Raw genomic sequence first — 17,450 nt, forward strand, 5'->3', positions numbered from 1 at the left:
AGGAAGGCTGACGTGGCAGGAGGCGGGGCTGTGAAGGGCGGCAAGGTTTAAAAAGCGGCCATTTGGCAGCCTCCTCTGAGCACGCAGCAGCGCAGAGCAGAGAGCGGCAGCTAGCTTCCAGAGGGCAGGCGCGAGGCAGGCGCGAGGGCAGGCAGGGAGCAACTAGTAGCTAGATACATCATGGTCACAACGCGGCCAAAAACCATAGTGAAAAAGAATGTGGGGACTCAGATGGAGCTCCCAAGCAGGCATGCAGCAGTACAGGTCTCTGGCTGCAGTGAATGCCTGTGCCTGGCACTGGTATCAAAGGGAACCAGTGACACCACATGTGTGCGGTGTGAGCAAGTAAATGATCTCCTCAGGCAGGTGGTTAAACTGACAGAGGAGGTGGAGAGACTGAGAACCATTAGAAAATGTGAGAGGGAAATAGACTGGTGGAATCACACCCTGAGGCAGGGGCAGATGGGAGAGGTTGAGGAAGTGATGGATCCCCCCCCCTCCTGTCACCAGACAGAAGGAGAGGACTTAAGAGATATGAATGAATGGAAGGAGGTCCGGCCTCGGAAGGGCACGAAAAAATCCTCCCAACCCCCTCCACCCTCCCAATTGCCCTTGAAGAATAGGTATGAGGCCTTGGAAATTCAGGGACAGGAAAATGTAGTTACAGAGGTAGACTTACCTAGTGAACCACCTAGGACTCGTCAGTCACCCCGTGTCCTTAGGACTTCTTCAATCAAGAAGGAAAGGAGAGTAGTTGTGGTGGGTGACTCCCTTCTGAGGGGGACAGAAGGGCCCATCTGTCGACCGGACCCATCCCACAGGGAGGTCTGTTGCCTCCCTGGGGCTCGGATTAGAGATGTTAAAAGGAAACTCCCTAATCTTGTGGGTTCCTCTAATTACTATCCACTGCTGATTTTTCAGGTTGGCAGTGATGAAATTATCACAAGAAATGTAAGGGCAATGAAGAGTGACTTCAGGGCCCTGGGACGGCTAGTTAGGGGGTCTGGAGCGCAAGTAGTGTTTGCCTCCATCCCTCCTGTAAGAATGGGTGGGGAGGTATATAGGAAGAGTTTACAGGTCAACGAGTGGCTAAGAGACTGGTGCCAAAGACAGGGTTTTGGTTTTTTTGATCATGGGATGCTATATGAGACACCTGGCCTGGTGGTGGCAGGTGGGATGCACCTGTCCCAGAGGGGGAAGAGGCTTTTGGGGCAGGACTTAGCAGGGCTCATTGAGAGAGCTTTAAACTAGATGTGAAGGGGGAAGGGGAGAAAACTGGGTCTGTTAGGGACAAACACAAGAAGAACGAACTGGGGCCCGAAGGCAGGTGGTCTAGGGAGGATTTAGTCCCACCAGTGTGCTCTGTTTGTTTCCTGAAATGTCTGTATGCTAATGCACGCAGCATGGGGAATAAGCAAGAAGAGTTAGAGGTCAGTGTACGGGCTAAGGGTTATGATCTGGTAGCGATAACAGAGACATGGTGGGATAGGTCACATGACTGGAATGTGGCCATGGATGGTTATGTGCTTTTTTTGAAAGATAGGGCGGGGAAGCGAGGTGGTGGAGTTGCTCTTTATGTGAGAGAGCAACTAGAATGTGTTGAGTTTTGTGCAGGGGCTGATGAGGGGCAAGTTGAAAGTTTGTGGGTAAGAATTAAGGGGCAGGCTGGTGTGGGTGATACAGTTGTGGGGGTCTACTACAGACCTCCTGATCAAGGCAAGGAGGTTGATGAGGCCTTCTACAGGCAGCTGAAAGCAGCCTCACAACTTCAGTCCCTAGTCCTCATGGGAGATTTTAACTACCCCGATATCTGCTGGTTGACTCACACAGCCAGCCTTTCACAGTCTAGGAGGTTCCTCCAGTGCATTGATGATAACTTCTTAATGCAAATGGTGGACAAGCCGACTAGAAGAGGAGCGCTGCTGGATCTTGTACTAACCAACAAGGAGGGCCTTGTTGAAGCAGTGGTGGTCAATGGCAGCCTTGGCTGCAGTGATCATGAGATGGTAGAGTTCAGGATCCTGTGTGGAAGGAACAGAATACCCAGTAGGACCAGAACCCTGGACTTCCACAGGGCAAACTTTGGCCTCCTCAATCAACTGTTAAGAGAAATCCCATGGGACAGGGTGTTAGAAGATAAAGGGGCTCAAGATAGCTGGTCAATATTCAAGGACCACTATTTGCAAGCACAGGATCAGAGCGTCCCTATGGTTAGGAAATCTAGTAAGGGAGCTAGGAGACCAGCATGGTTAAAAAAGGAACTGCTGGGAAAACTTAAGTGGAAAAGGAAAATCTACAGATCATGGAAGGGGGGGCTGGTCACTTGGGAGGAATATAGGACCGTTGTCAGAGGATGTAGGGAGGCAATTAGGAAAGCTAAGGCCTCCTTGGAACTTAACCTTGCAAGTCAGGTTAAGGATAATAGAAAGGGCTTTTTCAAATACATAGCTAGCAAAACTAACACTAGAGGCAATATTGGCCCACTAAGGAATGAGCTGGGAGCCCTGGTGACAGAGGATATAAAGAAGGCAGAGGTGCTGAACGCCTTCTTTGCCTCTGTCTTTACTCCTGCAGGGTTTCCGCATGAGCCCCAGATTCATTTAGCCCCAGAAGTAGTCAAGATAGATGAGGAGTTTGACATAGTAGATGAGGATTGGGTTAGGGATCAGCTGAGTAATCTGGACATCCATAAGTCGATGGGTCCAGATGGAATGCATCCAAGGGTGCTGAGGGAGCTGGTGGAGGTCATTGCTAGGCCACTCTCCATCATCTTCAGTAAGTCATGGGTAACAGGAGAGGTGCCTGAGGACTGGAGGATAGCAAATGTCACTCCAGTCTACAAGAAGGGCAAGAAGGAGGACCCGGGTAACTATAGACCGGTCAGCCTCACCTCCATCCTTGGAAAGGTGATGGAACAATGTTGCGTGAGAGGAATCTCGCTGCGGGCACGAGCTCGGTTCGCGAACAGAGTCAGTCGAGCTAGTGCTGGTTCGGATTAGTATCAGGAGCTAACTTCGATCCGTCCGGCTCTGGAATTCTCTCTGGAACCACACCCTACCGAACCCGGGCATGTGCATCTGGGCTAGCCCCAGCTGGGCACAGGCGGGGCGGGAACCGTCCGGGCACCTGCTGCCTACATTTCCCCCCTTTTTTTTTTTTTTTTTTTTTTTATTATGGGGGAAAAGATGACAAATACGCGAAGATCTTAGCTGCGTGGTGCCTCGTTGTTCAGAGCCGGTGGTACTGGTCTGCAGGGAGAGGTTGGTGAAGACGACGAAGCCGCAGAAGCTGAGGGCCAAGGGCGTCACCTGCAAAGCCTGCAGGCTCCTGGGGGAGAAGGCGCCGAAAGCCTGGCACAGATAAAGGCCGAGCCAGGTGGTGGCGAGGTGCACCAGGGTGAGGCTGAGGAAACCCAACCGCACGTACAGCCACTTTAGTTTAGGGGCTGCTTTTATCTCTGCAGCCTTCCGTGGGGCCGGGGGCGGCGGCGGGGGTAACTCTCCGTGGCAGCCGGAGGTGCTGCAAGCCGCGGTTTCCGCCCCATCATTTTCCGGTGTTTCGACTTCCTCCAGGGGTGGCGCCGACGGGGACACGGCCAGCGTTCTCTCGGGCTCCCCCCCCTCGGAGGGTGGTGCCGAGGGGGTCACGGTTGGCGTTCTCTCGGGCTCCTCCCCCTCGAAGGGGGGTGCCGAGGGGGTCACAGTGGGCATTTCCTTCGGGGGAAATACCTCGGTCTTTCGTAATGGGGCCGCGGCGGTGGCAATTGCCACTTCTATTTCGGCTTTCATAAGAGCTAACAAACCGCAAACGACCCTCCAGGTGTTGTCCGCACCAACAATGTCGCCGTTGATCTCCCCATAGTGGAGACTTGCCAGCAGATCATGCACCTCCCCCCGGAGGTTCCAGGCGGTCTCAGGACCCGGATAGCGGAGGGGTTCCTGCCTTTCCGCCTGGACTACAATCTGCTCGGCAGCGGCGGTGCCGGTAGGTTTGCTTGCATAGGATTCCATCATCGGTTTTACTGATGTCGATGTCGAAAAGAGGAAAGGGTTTCTCTTACCCGAATCTTTCGGGGTATCGAACGGTCTGTGGAGAAGGGTCACTTTCAGACGAAACGCTCGGGGAGACGGTTTAGACCGAAATTGTTGCCCGCATTCTCCACCAGATGTTGCGTGAGAGGAATCTCGCTGCGGGCGCGAGCTCGGTTCGCGAACAGAGTCAGTCGAGCTAGTGCTGGTTCGGATTAGTATCAGGAGCTAACTTCGATCCGTCCGGCTCTGGAATTCTCTCTGGAACCACACCCTACCGAACCCGGGCATGCGCATCTGGGCTAGCCCCAGCTGGGCACAGGCGGGGCGGGCACCATCCGGGCACCTGCTGCCTACAGAACAACTTGTTCTTGTCACTATCTCCAGGCATATCAAGGACATGGGGGTCATCAAGAGCAGTCAGCATGGTTTTATCAAGGGTAAATCATGTTTGACTAACCTCATAGCCTTCTATGAGGAAATTACTAGGTGGATAGATGATGGAAGAACGGTAGATGTGTTTTATCTTGATTTCAGTAAAGCATTTGACACCGTCTCTCACAGCATCCTTGTAGATAAGTTGATCAAGTATGGGTTTGGTGATCAGGTAGTGAGGTGGATCAGGAACTGGTTGAAAGGAAGGAGTCAGAGAGTTGTAGTCAATGGGGCAGAATCTGGTTGGAGGTGTGTGACTAGTGGAGTCCCTCAGGGGTCGGTACTGGGACCGGTGTTGTTCAATATCTTCATCAACAACTTGGATGAGGGTATGGAATGTACCCTCAGCAAGTTTGCTGATGACACTAAGCTGGGAGGAGTGGCTGACACACCAGAAGGCTGTGCTGCCATTCAGAGAGACTTAGACAGGCTGGAGAGTTGGGCAGGGAGGAACAAGATGAAATTCAACAAGGGGAAGTGTAGAGTTTTGCATTTGGGGAAGAACAACACGATGTGCCAGTATAGGTTGGGGGCTGACCTGCTGGAGAGCAGTGTAGGTGAAAGAGACCTGGGGGTCCTGGTAGACAAGAAGATGACCATGAGCCAGCAATGTGCCCTTGTGGCCAAGAAGGCCAATGGCATCCTGGGGTGCATTAGAAAGGGTGTAGTTAGTAGGTCGAGAGAGGTTCTCCTCCCCCTCTATTCTGCATTGGTGAGGCCGCACCTGGAGTATTGTGTCCAGTTCTGGGCCCCTCAGTTCAAGAAGGACAGGGAAGTGCTTGAAAGAGTCCAGCGCAGAGCTACTAAGATGATTAAGGGAGTGGAACATCTCCCTTATGAGGAAAGGCTGAGGGAGCTGGGTCTCTTTAGTTTGGAGAAAAGGAGACTGAGGGGTGACCTCATCAATGTTTTCAAATATGTAAGGGGTGAGTGTCAGGGAGATGGAGTTAGGCTTTTCTCAGTGGTGACCAGTGATAGGACAAGGGATAATGGGTGTAAATTGGAGCATAGGAGGTTCAAGTTGAATATCCGAAAAAATTTTTTTACTGTAAGGGTGACAGAGCCCTGGAACAGGCTGCCCAGGGGGGTTGTGGAGTCTCCTTCACTGGAGACATTCAAAACCCACCTGGACACGTTCCTATGCGATGTACTCTAGGTGGCCCTGCTCTGGCAGGGGGGGTTGGACTAGATGATCTTTCGAGGTCCCTTCCAACCTCTAGGATTCTATGATTCTATGATTCTATGATTCTCTTGCTTCTCGGGCAGCTTCCTTAAATGCCCCACATTCTAGCTGTCCTTTCTTCCACTGCTTGTAAAGTTTATTTTTGTGTGCCAGTGTGCCCAGGAGCTCCCTGATCATCCAGGCAGGTCTCCTAGCATTCTTTCCTGCCTTCCTCTTTGTTGGTATGCTTTGCTTCTGGACACAGAGAAAGTGATCCATGAATACTGACCAGCTGTCCTGGACCCCCTTTCCTGTAGGGCTTTATCCCATGGTACTCTTGCCAGCAGATCCCTGAAGTGATCAAAGTCCTCCTAGTTGCCCTGAAGACCTTAAATTCAAGTGCTTCATGATCACTGCAGCCAAGGTTATCCCTGAGCCGCACATTGGTCATCAGCCCCTCCCTATTTGAGAGAACAAAACCCAGCATAGCACCTTTTCTTGTTTCTTCTACCATTTGGAGGAGGAAGTTGTTATCTATGCATTCCAAGAACATCCTGGATTGCTGGTTCCTTTGCTGTGTTGTCCCTCCAGCAGATGTCAGGGTGGTTGAAATCCTCCACGAGGATCAGGGCCTGTGAACGTGAACCCACTTCTATCTGCCTGTGGAGGGCCTCACCTGCTTGGTTCTTCTGGTCAGGCAGCTTGTAGCAGACCCCTACTGTAACATCACCTTCCAATACTATCCCTTTAATCTTAAACCATATGCTCTCAACCTCCTCATTCTCATTCCCCAGATGGAGCTAACATCTATTCCATCTGGTCACTGATGTAGAGGGTAACACCTCCTCCACTCCTGCCCTGCCTGTCCTTCCTAAAGAGCTTGTATCCGTCTATCCCTACATTCCAGTCATGGAAATCATCCCACCAAGTTTCATAAATAGCCACTATTGTCATGGCTTTCCAGCAGCACTTAATTCATTCTGTTTATTGCCCAAGCTGCATGCATTTGCGTAGAGGTATTTCAGCTGGGCTGGCTGTGTCACCCTCTTGTGCAAATCCCCTCGAATTCCCTTGGGGTGTCCTGATGTATCATCCTTAGCTTGTCTCCAGACACCAAGTTGAGAGCCTTTACTATCACTCCTTCCCTCTTCCCTTGTTGTTCTGGCCCAGTGTTTGTCACAGGCAAGCATGAGATTATCAGGCCCTTCGAACCTAGTTTAAAGCCCTATCAATGAGCCCTGTTACCTCCTGCCCTAGAATCCTTTTTCCCCTCTGGGACAAGTGCATCCCATTAGCTGCTCGCAGCTCTAGTGCCTTGTATACCCAGTCGTGATTATAAAATCCAAAGCCATGAATTAACCTGTTGGCTCTTCCTATATATTCCCTCGTCCATCGCTGATATCAGAGGGATGGAGCAGAACACAACTTGAGCTCCTGATCCCTTTACCAGTTGCTCCAAGGCCCAATTGATTGAGCCTCTCATTGTTACGTTATCAATGCCCACCTGAAAGAACAGAAGCAGGTAATAATCAGAAGGACTCACAAAGGTGGGAAGTTTATCTACGACTTCCTTTACCTGGGCACCGGGGAGACGGCAGACCTCTCTGTGAAGCGGGTTTCATTTGCATATCATGCCCTCTGCTCCCCTCATGCATGGAGTCGCCTACAACAATGGCCCTTCAATTTTTCTTTTCAGGGTCAGTTTTGACAGCTGGCTTGAGGCGAGTCAGCCTTGGTGGCACTTCTGGCTTTCATGAGTCCCCATCCTTGTTCACAACCAGTTCCTCCTGCAGAGTCTCATACCTGTTCTGCAATGGCGCTATAGGTGGTGTACTTCTTAAAGGAATACACTTGCTCCATTTGTTTTGTTTCTTTCATCAGGCAGAGGCCTGTTCCCATTGACCCCGCTCATGTGGGTTACTATAGGAAGGCTGGGGAGCTTGCTGATGAGAGGATATGGAATCTTCTGCTGCACTAAGAGTTACCTCCCATTCCGTTTTTGTAGACAGTTTATGGAAGTAGTCAATGTCCTTCTCACTCTTCCTGATGTTTCTCAACCTATTCACTTCATCCCTGAGCTCCATCACTTCATCTTAGAGCTGTGCCACCCAGCTGAGCAGGTCATCAACCTGCTCACACTGCAGCCACAGTCAGTGTTACCCCTGATGCCAGTGAAAGGCTGTGGCATTCCTCACAGCCTGTAGCCTGGATACCAATGCACATTTTGGTGGATGCTGGGACCAGTCTTCCTCCTCTGAGTAGCTAACATCACTCCTTAAGTAAATGACTGTTTGGCACGTTAATGCCTCTTTTAGATTTACCAGGGTGGTGCTGGTTCCAAGGGTGGTCATTCCAAGGACGGATGGCACCATGCACAGGAGAGCAGAAGGATCTTGTTGGGTTACCTGTCCTTCCCTGAGCAGGGGAGGAGCCCTGCCACTTGTGCTGGCCATGCAAACTGCCCTGCCATGCCACTCTTCACTGACACGCCATGCCTCACTGACATGCCATGCCCCTGTTTGCCTGCTCCTTTTCATTGGCACTCCCCAGGCCTATTTAAATGTCCCATGCAGCTCCTGGCCCCACCTCCTGCGTGCCTGATTGGTTGCGCAAATTTAAGGGTCCTGATGTGGCTTGGGCTGTGAGTGGGTTCCTGCTATGCTAATTAACGCTTAGGAAAGGGACCCAGAGATGGGTAGTTTGTTTTTTAATGTATATACATATATATATATATAATTAAAGACTAGTCTCTTTTTATACAGAAAATTATTAGTGTAGTATGGTATGAATACCTTTAGAAAGTGAATGCAGTGGGAAACCTAGATATTAAAATTAATACATAGGAGAGACTGAGGGGCAGAAGGGATAGACAATTGATGGCTTTGGGGTGGGTATGTGTTTTTTAGCAGGAAGTTGAAGATTCTTCAAGCGCAACTTTGGAGGTTTTTGAGGGAGACAAAGACCCTGGCACTGTGGAATTTACAGAAGCTGAATCTGGAGCGTATTTGGAAGATGAAACCAGGCCTGTGGGATACCACTGCAGCCAGTGTGACCGGATTTTGATGTCTATGCAGGGTCTGCGATCTCATGAGAGGGGTCACTTGTCTCTGGCCATGTTTACCCGGGAAGACAAGTACAACTGCCAGTATTGTCCCTTTGTCTCCGCTTTCAGGCACAAGTAAGTTATGGTTTGTTTTCAACAGAAGCACAGAGTACCATGACTGTTTTTTATGTTGGTTGACACTGAAGGAGAGCACATTCAATTGATTTCAAGACACATTTTTCTCTTTCTCAAAATTTAGGCATTTTCTGTACCCCTAAACATTTTTGTCTTTGCACGTGACTATAAAAAGTCCTATTACTATATCTTCTTGCCTTCAAGTTCTCTTGTTGTTGTGTCTAGAGGAAATGCACACCAAGGTGCCCACCACTTATGCAGTCCTGTCAAATACATGAAATTAAAGAAGTCATAAAGAGGAAAAAGTATTTTTTACTACCGTTGCATTTAATGTACTTATTTTTAAATAGTACTATGACTTATTTGATTGAGAGAGGCTTCATTTCTAGTGCTGAACAGTTAGAACAAACCAATCTTAAAGTTCGATTTGTTTTTTCTTATTTGTGTTGTGCTATTTCAGTCTATTAACATGGTCTTCACATGTCACAGTTTAACGCTGTCCTGGCAATTAAACCGAATAACAGATGTTCTCTATTAACCCCTCTCCCCTCCCTGATAAAGAAAGGAGAGAGAAGAAGGGAGAGAGACTTATGGGTTGGAAACTCAACTACACAGCTTTAATGAAACAGTAATGATAAAAAAGAACAATTACTAAATATATACAAATATACAGGAAAATTGATACCTCGGTCCTCCCCCCTTCCCCCCAATAACTCTCAGGTCACCACCAAGGCTGCAGGGCAGCCCCTCGGAAAGTCCAGGCTGGACTCCTGGGGTCAGCAGGAGTTGGGAGCTGGAGGCAGGAGCACACAGATTCAGGCTGGCACGGAACAGGACCACAGGCAGACAAACGGACAGAATCCTCCCAGGATGCCAAAGCAAAGAGGGACAGGCGAAGAAGAGGAGGAAGGGAAGGGGTTTGACCCTCGTGATCCCTCAAATGTATACTATGACGTGTATGGGATGGAATACTCTGTTTGGTCAGTTTTGGTCATTTATCTTGTCCGCTTCTCCCTAAAGGAGTGTTGCAGGTGTGACCTCTTGTCACGGTTTAACACTGGCCCGGCAATTAAACCGAGTAACAGACGCTCTCTATTAATCTCTCTCTCCTCCCTGATAAGAAAGGAGAGAGAATAAGGGAGAGAGACTTATGGGTTGGAAACTAAACTATACAACTTTAATGAAACAGTAATGATAAATAGGAAAAATTAATAAATATATACAAATATACAAGTAAATGGATACCACATTCCTCCCCCCTTTCCCCCAATAGCTCTCACGTCACCACCGAGGCTGCAGGGCAGCTCTGGGAAAGTCCAGGCTGGACTCCTGGAGTCAGCAGCAGTTGGGAACTGGAGGCAGGAACACACAGATAAGGGCTGGCACGGATCAGGAGCACAGGCAGGCAAACGGACGGGATCCTTCCAGGATGCCGGGGTGAAGGAATGGAAGCAGGAAAGGCAGGAAGGGCAGGCAGCCAGAAGCTGGAAGCAGGAAATCGGCTTGGCCCTCGTGATCCCTCAAATTTATACTGAGGATGACGTATATGGGATGGAATACTCTGTTTGGTCAATTCTGGCATCTATCTTGTCTGTTCCTCCCCAAAGGAGGGATGCAGGTGGGACCTCTTTATGTTTTCTTCAGAGCTGAGCAGTGTCCTTGGCTCTGCACACCAGTCTCTAGCAGTAACTATAAACATCAAGTGTTATCAGTCCTAGAAGCACACACTGTCTGAGAAACTTGCTCTTAATTTCAGCAAGTGCAACTACTTACAAGAGACTTAGCTGAAAGCAAAAGTACAAGACAGAAAATCACCTTTATCCTGGCCCAAACCAGGACACCTCTTCACTCCTTTTCTCTTTCCGGAGCCCAAGATGTTCCTCAGAACTGAGCAGTGACCTTGGATCTGCAGACCATTCTCTAGCAGTAACTATAAACATTGAGCGTTATCAGTCCTCGAAGCAGACACTGAGTGAGAAACTTGCTGTTAATTTCAGCAAGTACAGCTACTTATGAGAGACTCAGCTGAAAGCAAAATTACAAGACAGAAAATTACCTTTATCCTGGCCCAAACCAGGACATCACATCAGTGTGGTATACTTGAAATGGGTTGAGGAAATCACCCCTGATCTGATGTAAACCATGAAAAATGCATGGTCATAATAAATAATCAAAAGTTTCTCATGACTTTTTTTTTTGTCTACAGCTAGGAAGCTTGAGAATTCTTTTAAGCATTTTTACTCATGGCTTGCCACAAAGAAGTAAAGTTTATTGCTGTTGGTTTGTTGTTTTTTTTACTGGCATCATAGACTGGCAAATGCATATATGTGTTTTCTGTAGCTTCTGGGGGGAGAACTGTCCCGTCCCCCCATCCTGTGTCAATCCCCCTTCCCTCCAAAGAAGAGAGATCCAGGTTCTTGTTTAACATAAGCATTGATAGTACTGTCAGTGACACCATTAAATTGGGTGAAGTTGTCACTATTCTGTAATTAAAAGCATGTCAGAAAGAAAGAATGATATAAGAAATATTTCTAAACCCTTGTGTTAGAAAAGCAGCATTTCTGTCAGTATCACAGCATGGTTCCTATATGCGTGAGCAGCGGGGGATAATAGTCCAAGGGCTGGGCAGACCTTGGCGGTCTCTCATAAACATCCTGGATCTGTGCTCCTGACAATCAGCAAACCTCCCTGTGCAGCAGGTCAGGTCAGCATCTCCCCTGCAGAACAGTCTCCCACTATTATCACTCATTACTTTCCCCCTGGTGCTGTTGCATGGTTTGGGTGTAGCCAGCTCTGATGCTTCATTGGACAGAGTTCCCGGACCCTCATCTGCAATCAGAACATATTCTATAGTTGCACATCTGATGGTGAAGCAGGAGCTGTCCTCCCGGTGCCAAATATCACAAGCTTCTAGCCTTTGCCATCTTGGTAGTCTCAATAAATACAAATAAACATATATAAATACAGACACTGTGCACCCCTCCTTCAGTATAATTAGGAGTTTGGGTTTTTGTCTCTGCATGATCTCTGAGAAGATCCTCCTAATCTTTTCCTCATTATCTCTGATGCTGTGCAGTTGTCTGTCTGCAACTCCTTTAACCTGGTAACACAGCTCCACAACCATCACACACCTCCTGTAGGCAAGGAGACAGTTTTCCTCTGTCACATCCTCAGTGAGAAACTTCAGACATTCCCTGTAGCCCCAGACAAGGAGAGGAGAGGAGTTGGAATGAACCTACAATGATCATCTGCTCCAACTGCCTGGCCACTTCAGGGCTGACCAAAAATCAAAGGATGTTATTAAGGGCATTGTACTAATGCCTCAAACACTGACAAGTCTTGGGGCATCAACCACCTCTCTAGGAAGCCTGTTTAGTGTTTGACCATTTGTTGGGAAACTGTTTGGAAGAAAACAGACATGTGAGCAATCCTGACTATTTAGCTTTAGCTAGAGTGAGCTAAGGGCCTTGAGGCCCAGCTGCAAGGTTACTGAAAGATGAGCTATGGGAAAAAGATAAGGGAGCTGGCAGCAGAAAAGAAGAATAACAGGACAATGATGTAGCCAGCAGAAGTTCTGTGAGAACAGGATTTGTGGCCAAGATATAGCCACCTGCAAGATATCGTTATATAAACACGGGCTCTATATAAAGCGAGTGTGAATTGTTAATAGACAACTTCACTTTAACCATATTGGTGACTACGTGTTGTCCTTAAGCCTCCACGGATTTTCTACAACCATTGTCTCAGTAAAGAAATCTTTCCTAATGTTAAGCCTGAACCTCCCTTGGAGCAGCTTTGAACCATTCTAACATGTCCTCTTACCTGATACCAAGAAGACATCCCTCTTCACTTCCCCTCCTCAGGAAGATGCAGAGAGCAATGGGGTTGCCCCTTAGCCCCTTTTTCTCCAAAGTAGGCAAGTCCAAAGTCCTTAGGTGCTCCTCATAGGCCGTACCTTCCAGCCCTTTCACCACCTTTGTTGCCCTCCTCTGGACGCAATCAAGGACCTTAACATTCTTGTTAAATATCGGGGCCCAGACGTGCACACAGTACTCAGGGTGAGACTGCACCAACACTGAATACAGTGGGATCATCACCTCTTTTGACTGGCTGGTTATACTGCGTTCAATGTATCCCAGGATGCGTTTTGCCCTTTTGGCTTCCAGGGCACACAATGACTCCTACTGAGCCTGCTGTTAACCAGCACCCCCAGATTCCTTTCCACAGGGCTGATCTCCAGACACTCCTCTCCCAAACTACATTTGTGCTCAGTGTTACTCCATCCCAGGTGCAGAATCCATCATTTGGACTTTTTGACTTTCATCCCATGAATCATACCCCAGTGCTCCTATCTATCCAGATCCCTCTGCAAGGCCTCTCATCCCTCAAGACAGTAATCAGCACCTCCCAGTTTAGGATCATCAGCAAACTTGCTAATGATGTGTTCAAATCCTGCATCCAGCTCATCACCAAAATATTGAACACAACTGGCCCTAGAACTTGAGTCCTGAGGAACACTGCTGGTGACCGGTCACCAGTCAGATGCAGCCTCATTCACTACAACACTTTGAACCCGGCCCTTCGGTCAATTCTTCACCTAGATCAGCATGTATCTGCTCAACCCACAGTTGGTCAACTTGTCCAGAAGGATGCTGTCAAGGACAGTAGGAAAAGTCAGTGTCAGTCTGTCCTGCTGGGGCTTGGGCTGTGAGTGGGGGTGTCCTGGAGCCCAGGAACCCCTCTGTACAACGCGATCTAACCCTCACCCCAGGGTTACCTGCTGCTGCCTTGCCAAATGACTGATTGTATGTTCTTACTCTGCAATTTAAATCTCCCGCGCAGCTCCTTCAGAAAGTTTCCCCTGCAGAAAAATAGCACCTGGTCACAGCAGAAGGATGCTGTGAGGGACAGTATAAAAAGTCTTACTAAAATCCAGAAGCACTACATCCACTGCCTTCCCTACATCCACTAGGTGGGTGAACTTTTCAGAGAATCATAGAATGGATTGGGTTGGAAGGGACCTTGGAAATCAGCTGCTGAACAGCTTCCTGCTGCTCTGATTTCCCCTGCAGAAAAATAGCACCTGGTCTTTTCCACCCCTTCTTCTGTTGTTAAGCTTCATGAAGGGTGTCCTAGTCCATTACATCTGAAACTCCGCCACTTTTATTCCCAAAAGTCATTGACTCTAGACAGCTTGCTGGTACCTTCCTCCAGAGTAGGTTGTCTGGTCTGCTTTTGCTGCTGTAACCAAATGAAAGCTTCTTCAGTAGAGCTACAAAAATATTTTCCTTTCCTTAGGAGGAGAAAAGGGGTCATATTTTCACAAAAACATTTCACAGAAATAATCCTGTAGTAATATTTTGATTGTTCTGTTTGAGGGTTTTGTTTGTTTGTTTATTCTTCAAGTAACCTTTCTCCTATAAGTTACTATCTTGTTAGTCTGGATTAGGTAAAATTTAATTGATAGTAATTTTGCCCAATAGACTTTAAGTGGCTTGCATTCTGTGTGATAAAATTAGTCACAGATATTTTTCTTCCTCAGATTAGACTCAGCCTTTTTCTGTAAGCAGACCTTTTGGATGTAAAGAACCAGCCTGAGAAGGATAGCTGAGCCTGGCCTACTCTTAAAATTTCTTTTTGTTACTAGGTTTTTTGTCTTGCATCTGAAGGAATAGCTAAAATTATTTAATATTTTGTTTCCTTCTTTTGTCTGTCTTTGATCAGTCTGGATCGTCATATGCAGACTCATCATGGACACCATAAGCCATTCTGTTGCAAGCTCTGTTCATTCAAGTCCTCTTACAATAGCCGCTTGAAAACCCATATACTCAAAGCTCATGCTGGTAAGTCAATCCGTTCCTTGCTCGTGCTCTCGTCTTCTGCCAGTCTCTTTCTCTTGCTTGCAGGCACACATACTTTATCTTGTGTGCTCCCTCTTGCTCAACCTCACACACACACAATCTCTCTCCCTCGTGGGCAGTCATGCATGCTCCCCGCACTCCCTTGCATCATCTGAAGATCTTGTGTGGTTGTGCACTCTCCCTCTCTCATGTGTGGTCACGTGCTCCCTCTCTCTCTTATGCGCCCCTTCTCAATCAACCTTGTTGTGCTCTTTCCCTCTCTCCCTCACGTGCAGTCATGCTTGCTCTCCCTCTCTGTCTAGGTTGTGATCTCCCTCTCACATGTGGTCGCTGTCCTTCGTGTTATCCTTTTCTCTTGCTCACTCTGTCATGATTGTGCTTGTGCTCCCTCTTCATGTGCAGCTGTGCTCTCATGAGCTGCTTCTTGTTTGCTTCCTCTCACCCTCACAGTCACATGCTCCCTGTTGCTCAACCTTGTGTGGGGTCATTCTCACTCTCCCTCTCTAGGTTGTACATGCTGTTCCTCTCTTGGGTGTGATGGCACATGCTCTCCCTCACTCAGTCACAAATTCTTTATGTCTGTAGTGCTCTCTCACAGACCATTGCATGCTCTCCCTCATTCACAGTTCTGTTTGCTTTCCCTCTCTGGATCACATTCTCCCTGTACCTCATGTGTGGCTGTGTATGCTCCCTTCCTCTCCGTGACACATTCTCCCTCTCTCTCTTTGTCGAAGTCTCTAAGGGGATATGCTTGTTCTCCCTCTCTGTTGCTCCCTCCTGCGCTCCCTTGCTCCTGGTCACCTGCTCTACATTTCTCTCCAGGTCGGGCTAGGTTTCTCTTGTTTGTGGGTTCTTCCTCTCACATGTTTCTCTAGTGGTCGTGTGTGATGATGCTAGCTTTCCCTTACTCTCTTGGTCAAGGTCTTGTGCTCTCTTTGTCGGTCATGCACTCTGTTTCTTGCAGTTATGTGCTCTCTATCAGTTACATCTTCTTCCTCTCTCTGTCTCTGGCATGGTCATGCACTCTTTCTCTGGAACACGGTGTCTCAGTTTGTGTGCGTCTTTATCCCTGTTGCTCTCAATCTGTGACTCTGTCAAGTGCTCTGGCTCCTTCTGCCTTGTGTGTACTGTGTTGTGTTTTTGTGCTTTCCCACTCTGGGTCATGTTGAAGCCTAAAAGGCCTAATAAAACTGTTTAGAGACAGAGTTTTAAGTCTTTAAACAGCAAAGGTATTTATTTGCAGATCCGGGGAACTCCCAGCTTGTGCTGGACAGAGAGTTCCAGGGGTCAGGGGGGTAGGGTTAGGGTATTTATACAGCCTTACATGCATATTCATAAGATTATGACAGGTAATTATAATACTCATAACAGGTGGAGTCTGGGCGGAACCAGGTGGAGTCTGGGCGGGGTCTGGGCGGAGCCGTCCTCTCGGGGATATGTCCCCCTTAGAGTTAAACTTCTATCTCTCTTGATTCCAGGTGGCTTCATGTTGTTATATGGATATCGGACCCCAGCCATAACTTTTCTCTTATCTGCTGGTTGTGGCATCTTTATGTTCTCCTTGTGCAGATGTTCACACGCTTTTGGGGCCAAGCTGGCGCCTCCCTGGCCTTGGCGGTGCCTTGTTCTAAAAACGAGACTTACACTCCCAATTATTTCCCAGACAGAAAGCTAGCTTCGTTAGGCCTTGTTTTGCTTTTCACTGTAACAGTGGAAAATTGTTTTGCTTCTAACTGAAACAGTGGAAAATTACGAGTTTGGACTGCTTTGCCTGGTCTTTTCTCGGTTTAGCCTTGAATTGTACCGGTTATGATCACAAGTTCTAATTCTACATTAAGTAAATTCACACAAACAACTTGGCCTGCTCTCCTTTTCCCACAGGAACTGATCTGTTAAGATCCTTCTCTGTTTCAATGTGCACCCTTCCTCTTTCTTTGGGTTGTGCACTCTTGCATGCACACGCTCTTCCCTCTCAGTGAGTTGCCGCCTTGCTCCCTCTCTCTTGCTTTTCCCTGCCCTGGGGTGCGTCTGTGTGCATGTGCTCGCTCTCTCTCCCTGGGACATGCACATGTGTGTGCTCTCTCCCTGTATTGCATGCTCCTCTCTCACTCCGTTTTGCGCTCCCCGGGTTGCACACTCATGAGAGTCTTGTGCTCTCTCTGCCTCATGCAATCCTCTCTCAATCTGTGCTGCACATACCGTCTCTGGGGTGTACACTCTCTCTGTCTCTTGGTATACTCTTATTTGTGCACTGTCTCTGCATTGTGCAGTCCTTTAGGCCCTGCAGTCTGTCTCCTGGGGCTGTGTGCGCACTCTTGCGTGATCTCTCTGGGTTATGGTTCTTGTTCTGTGGACCATGTGAGTTCTCTGGGATATGCACATGCACTTCCTTTTGATTATGCTTGTGCGTTCTCATTCTGGGTCATGTGCTCTGTCTCTACCCTGGTCACGCACACACGCTCTTTCACTGCTTCAGTCTAGGCTGTGATATCTCCCTTGCTCTGGGTGGGATGTGCGCTCTCATGCTCAGTCTCTCTGGATGGTGGGCACCTGCTTGGTCTATCTGGATCATGTGCACACTCACTCCTTTTGTCATGTATGCCTTTCTCAGGGTCACTCTCTGGGGCACCCATCCTCTTTTGCTGTCTGGGTTATGCATTCTGTCTTTCTCTGGGTCACATAGAATCATAGAATAATAGAGTGGTTTGGGTTGTAAGGGACCTTTAAAGGTCATCTTGTCTACCCCCACTTGCAATGAGCAAGGACATCTTCAACTAGATCAGGTC

At 48.2% G+C, this 17,450-nt stretch overlaps 1 protein-coding gene across 1 annotated transcript in view; it reads left to right on the forward strand.

Annotated features, from left to right (window-relative positions):
- LOC139789208 (zinc finger protein 462-like) overlaps positions 1-17,450 on the forward strand; it is a 112,868-nt gene that overhangs the window by 22,674 nt on the left and 72,744 nt on the right. The window contains exons 4-5 of the mRNA XM_071729719.1: positions 8,700-8,803; positions 14,528-14,646. Coding sequence (XP_071585820.1) covers positions 8,700-8,803; positions 14,528-14,646 — 223 coding nt within the window. The remainder of the gene's footprint in view (positions 1-8,699; positions 8,804-14,527; positions 14,647-17,450) is intronic.

Source organism: Heliangelus exortis, chromosome W (genome assembly GCF_036169615.1).
Source record: "Heliangelus exortis chromosome W, bHelExo1.hap1, whole genome shotgun sequence".
Lineage (NCBI taxonomy): Eukaryota > Metazoa > Chordata > Aves > Apodiformes > Trochilidae > Heliangelus > Heliangelus exortis.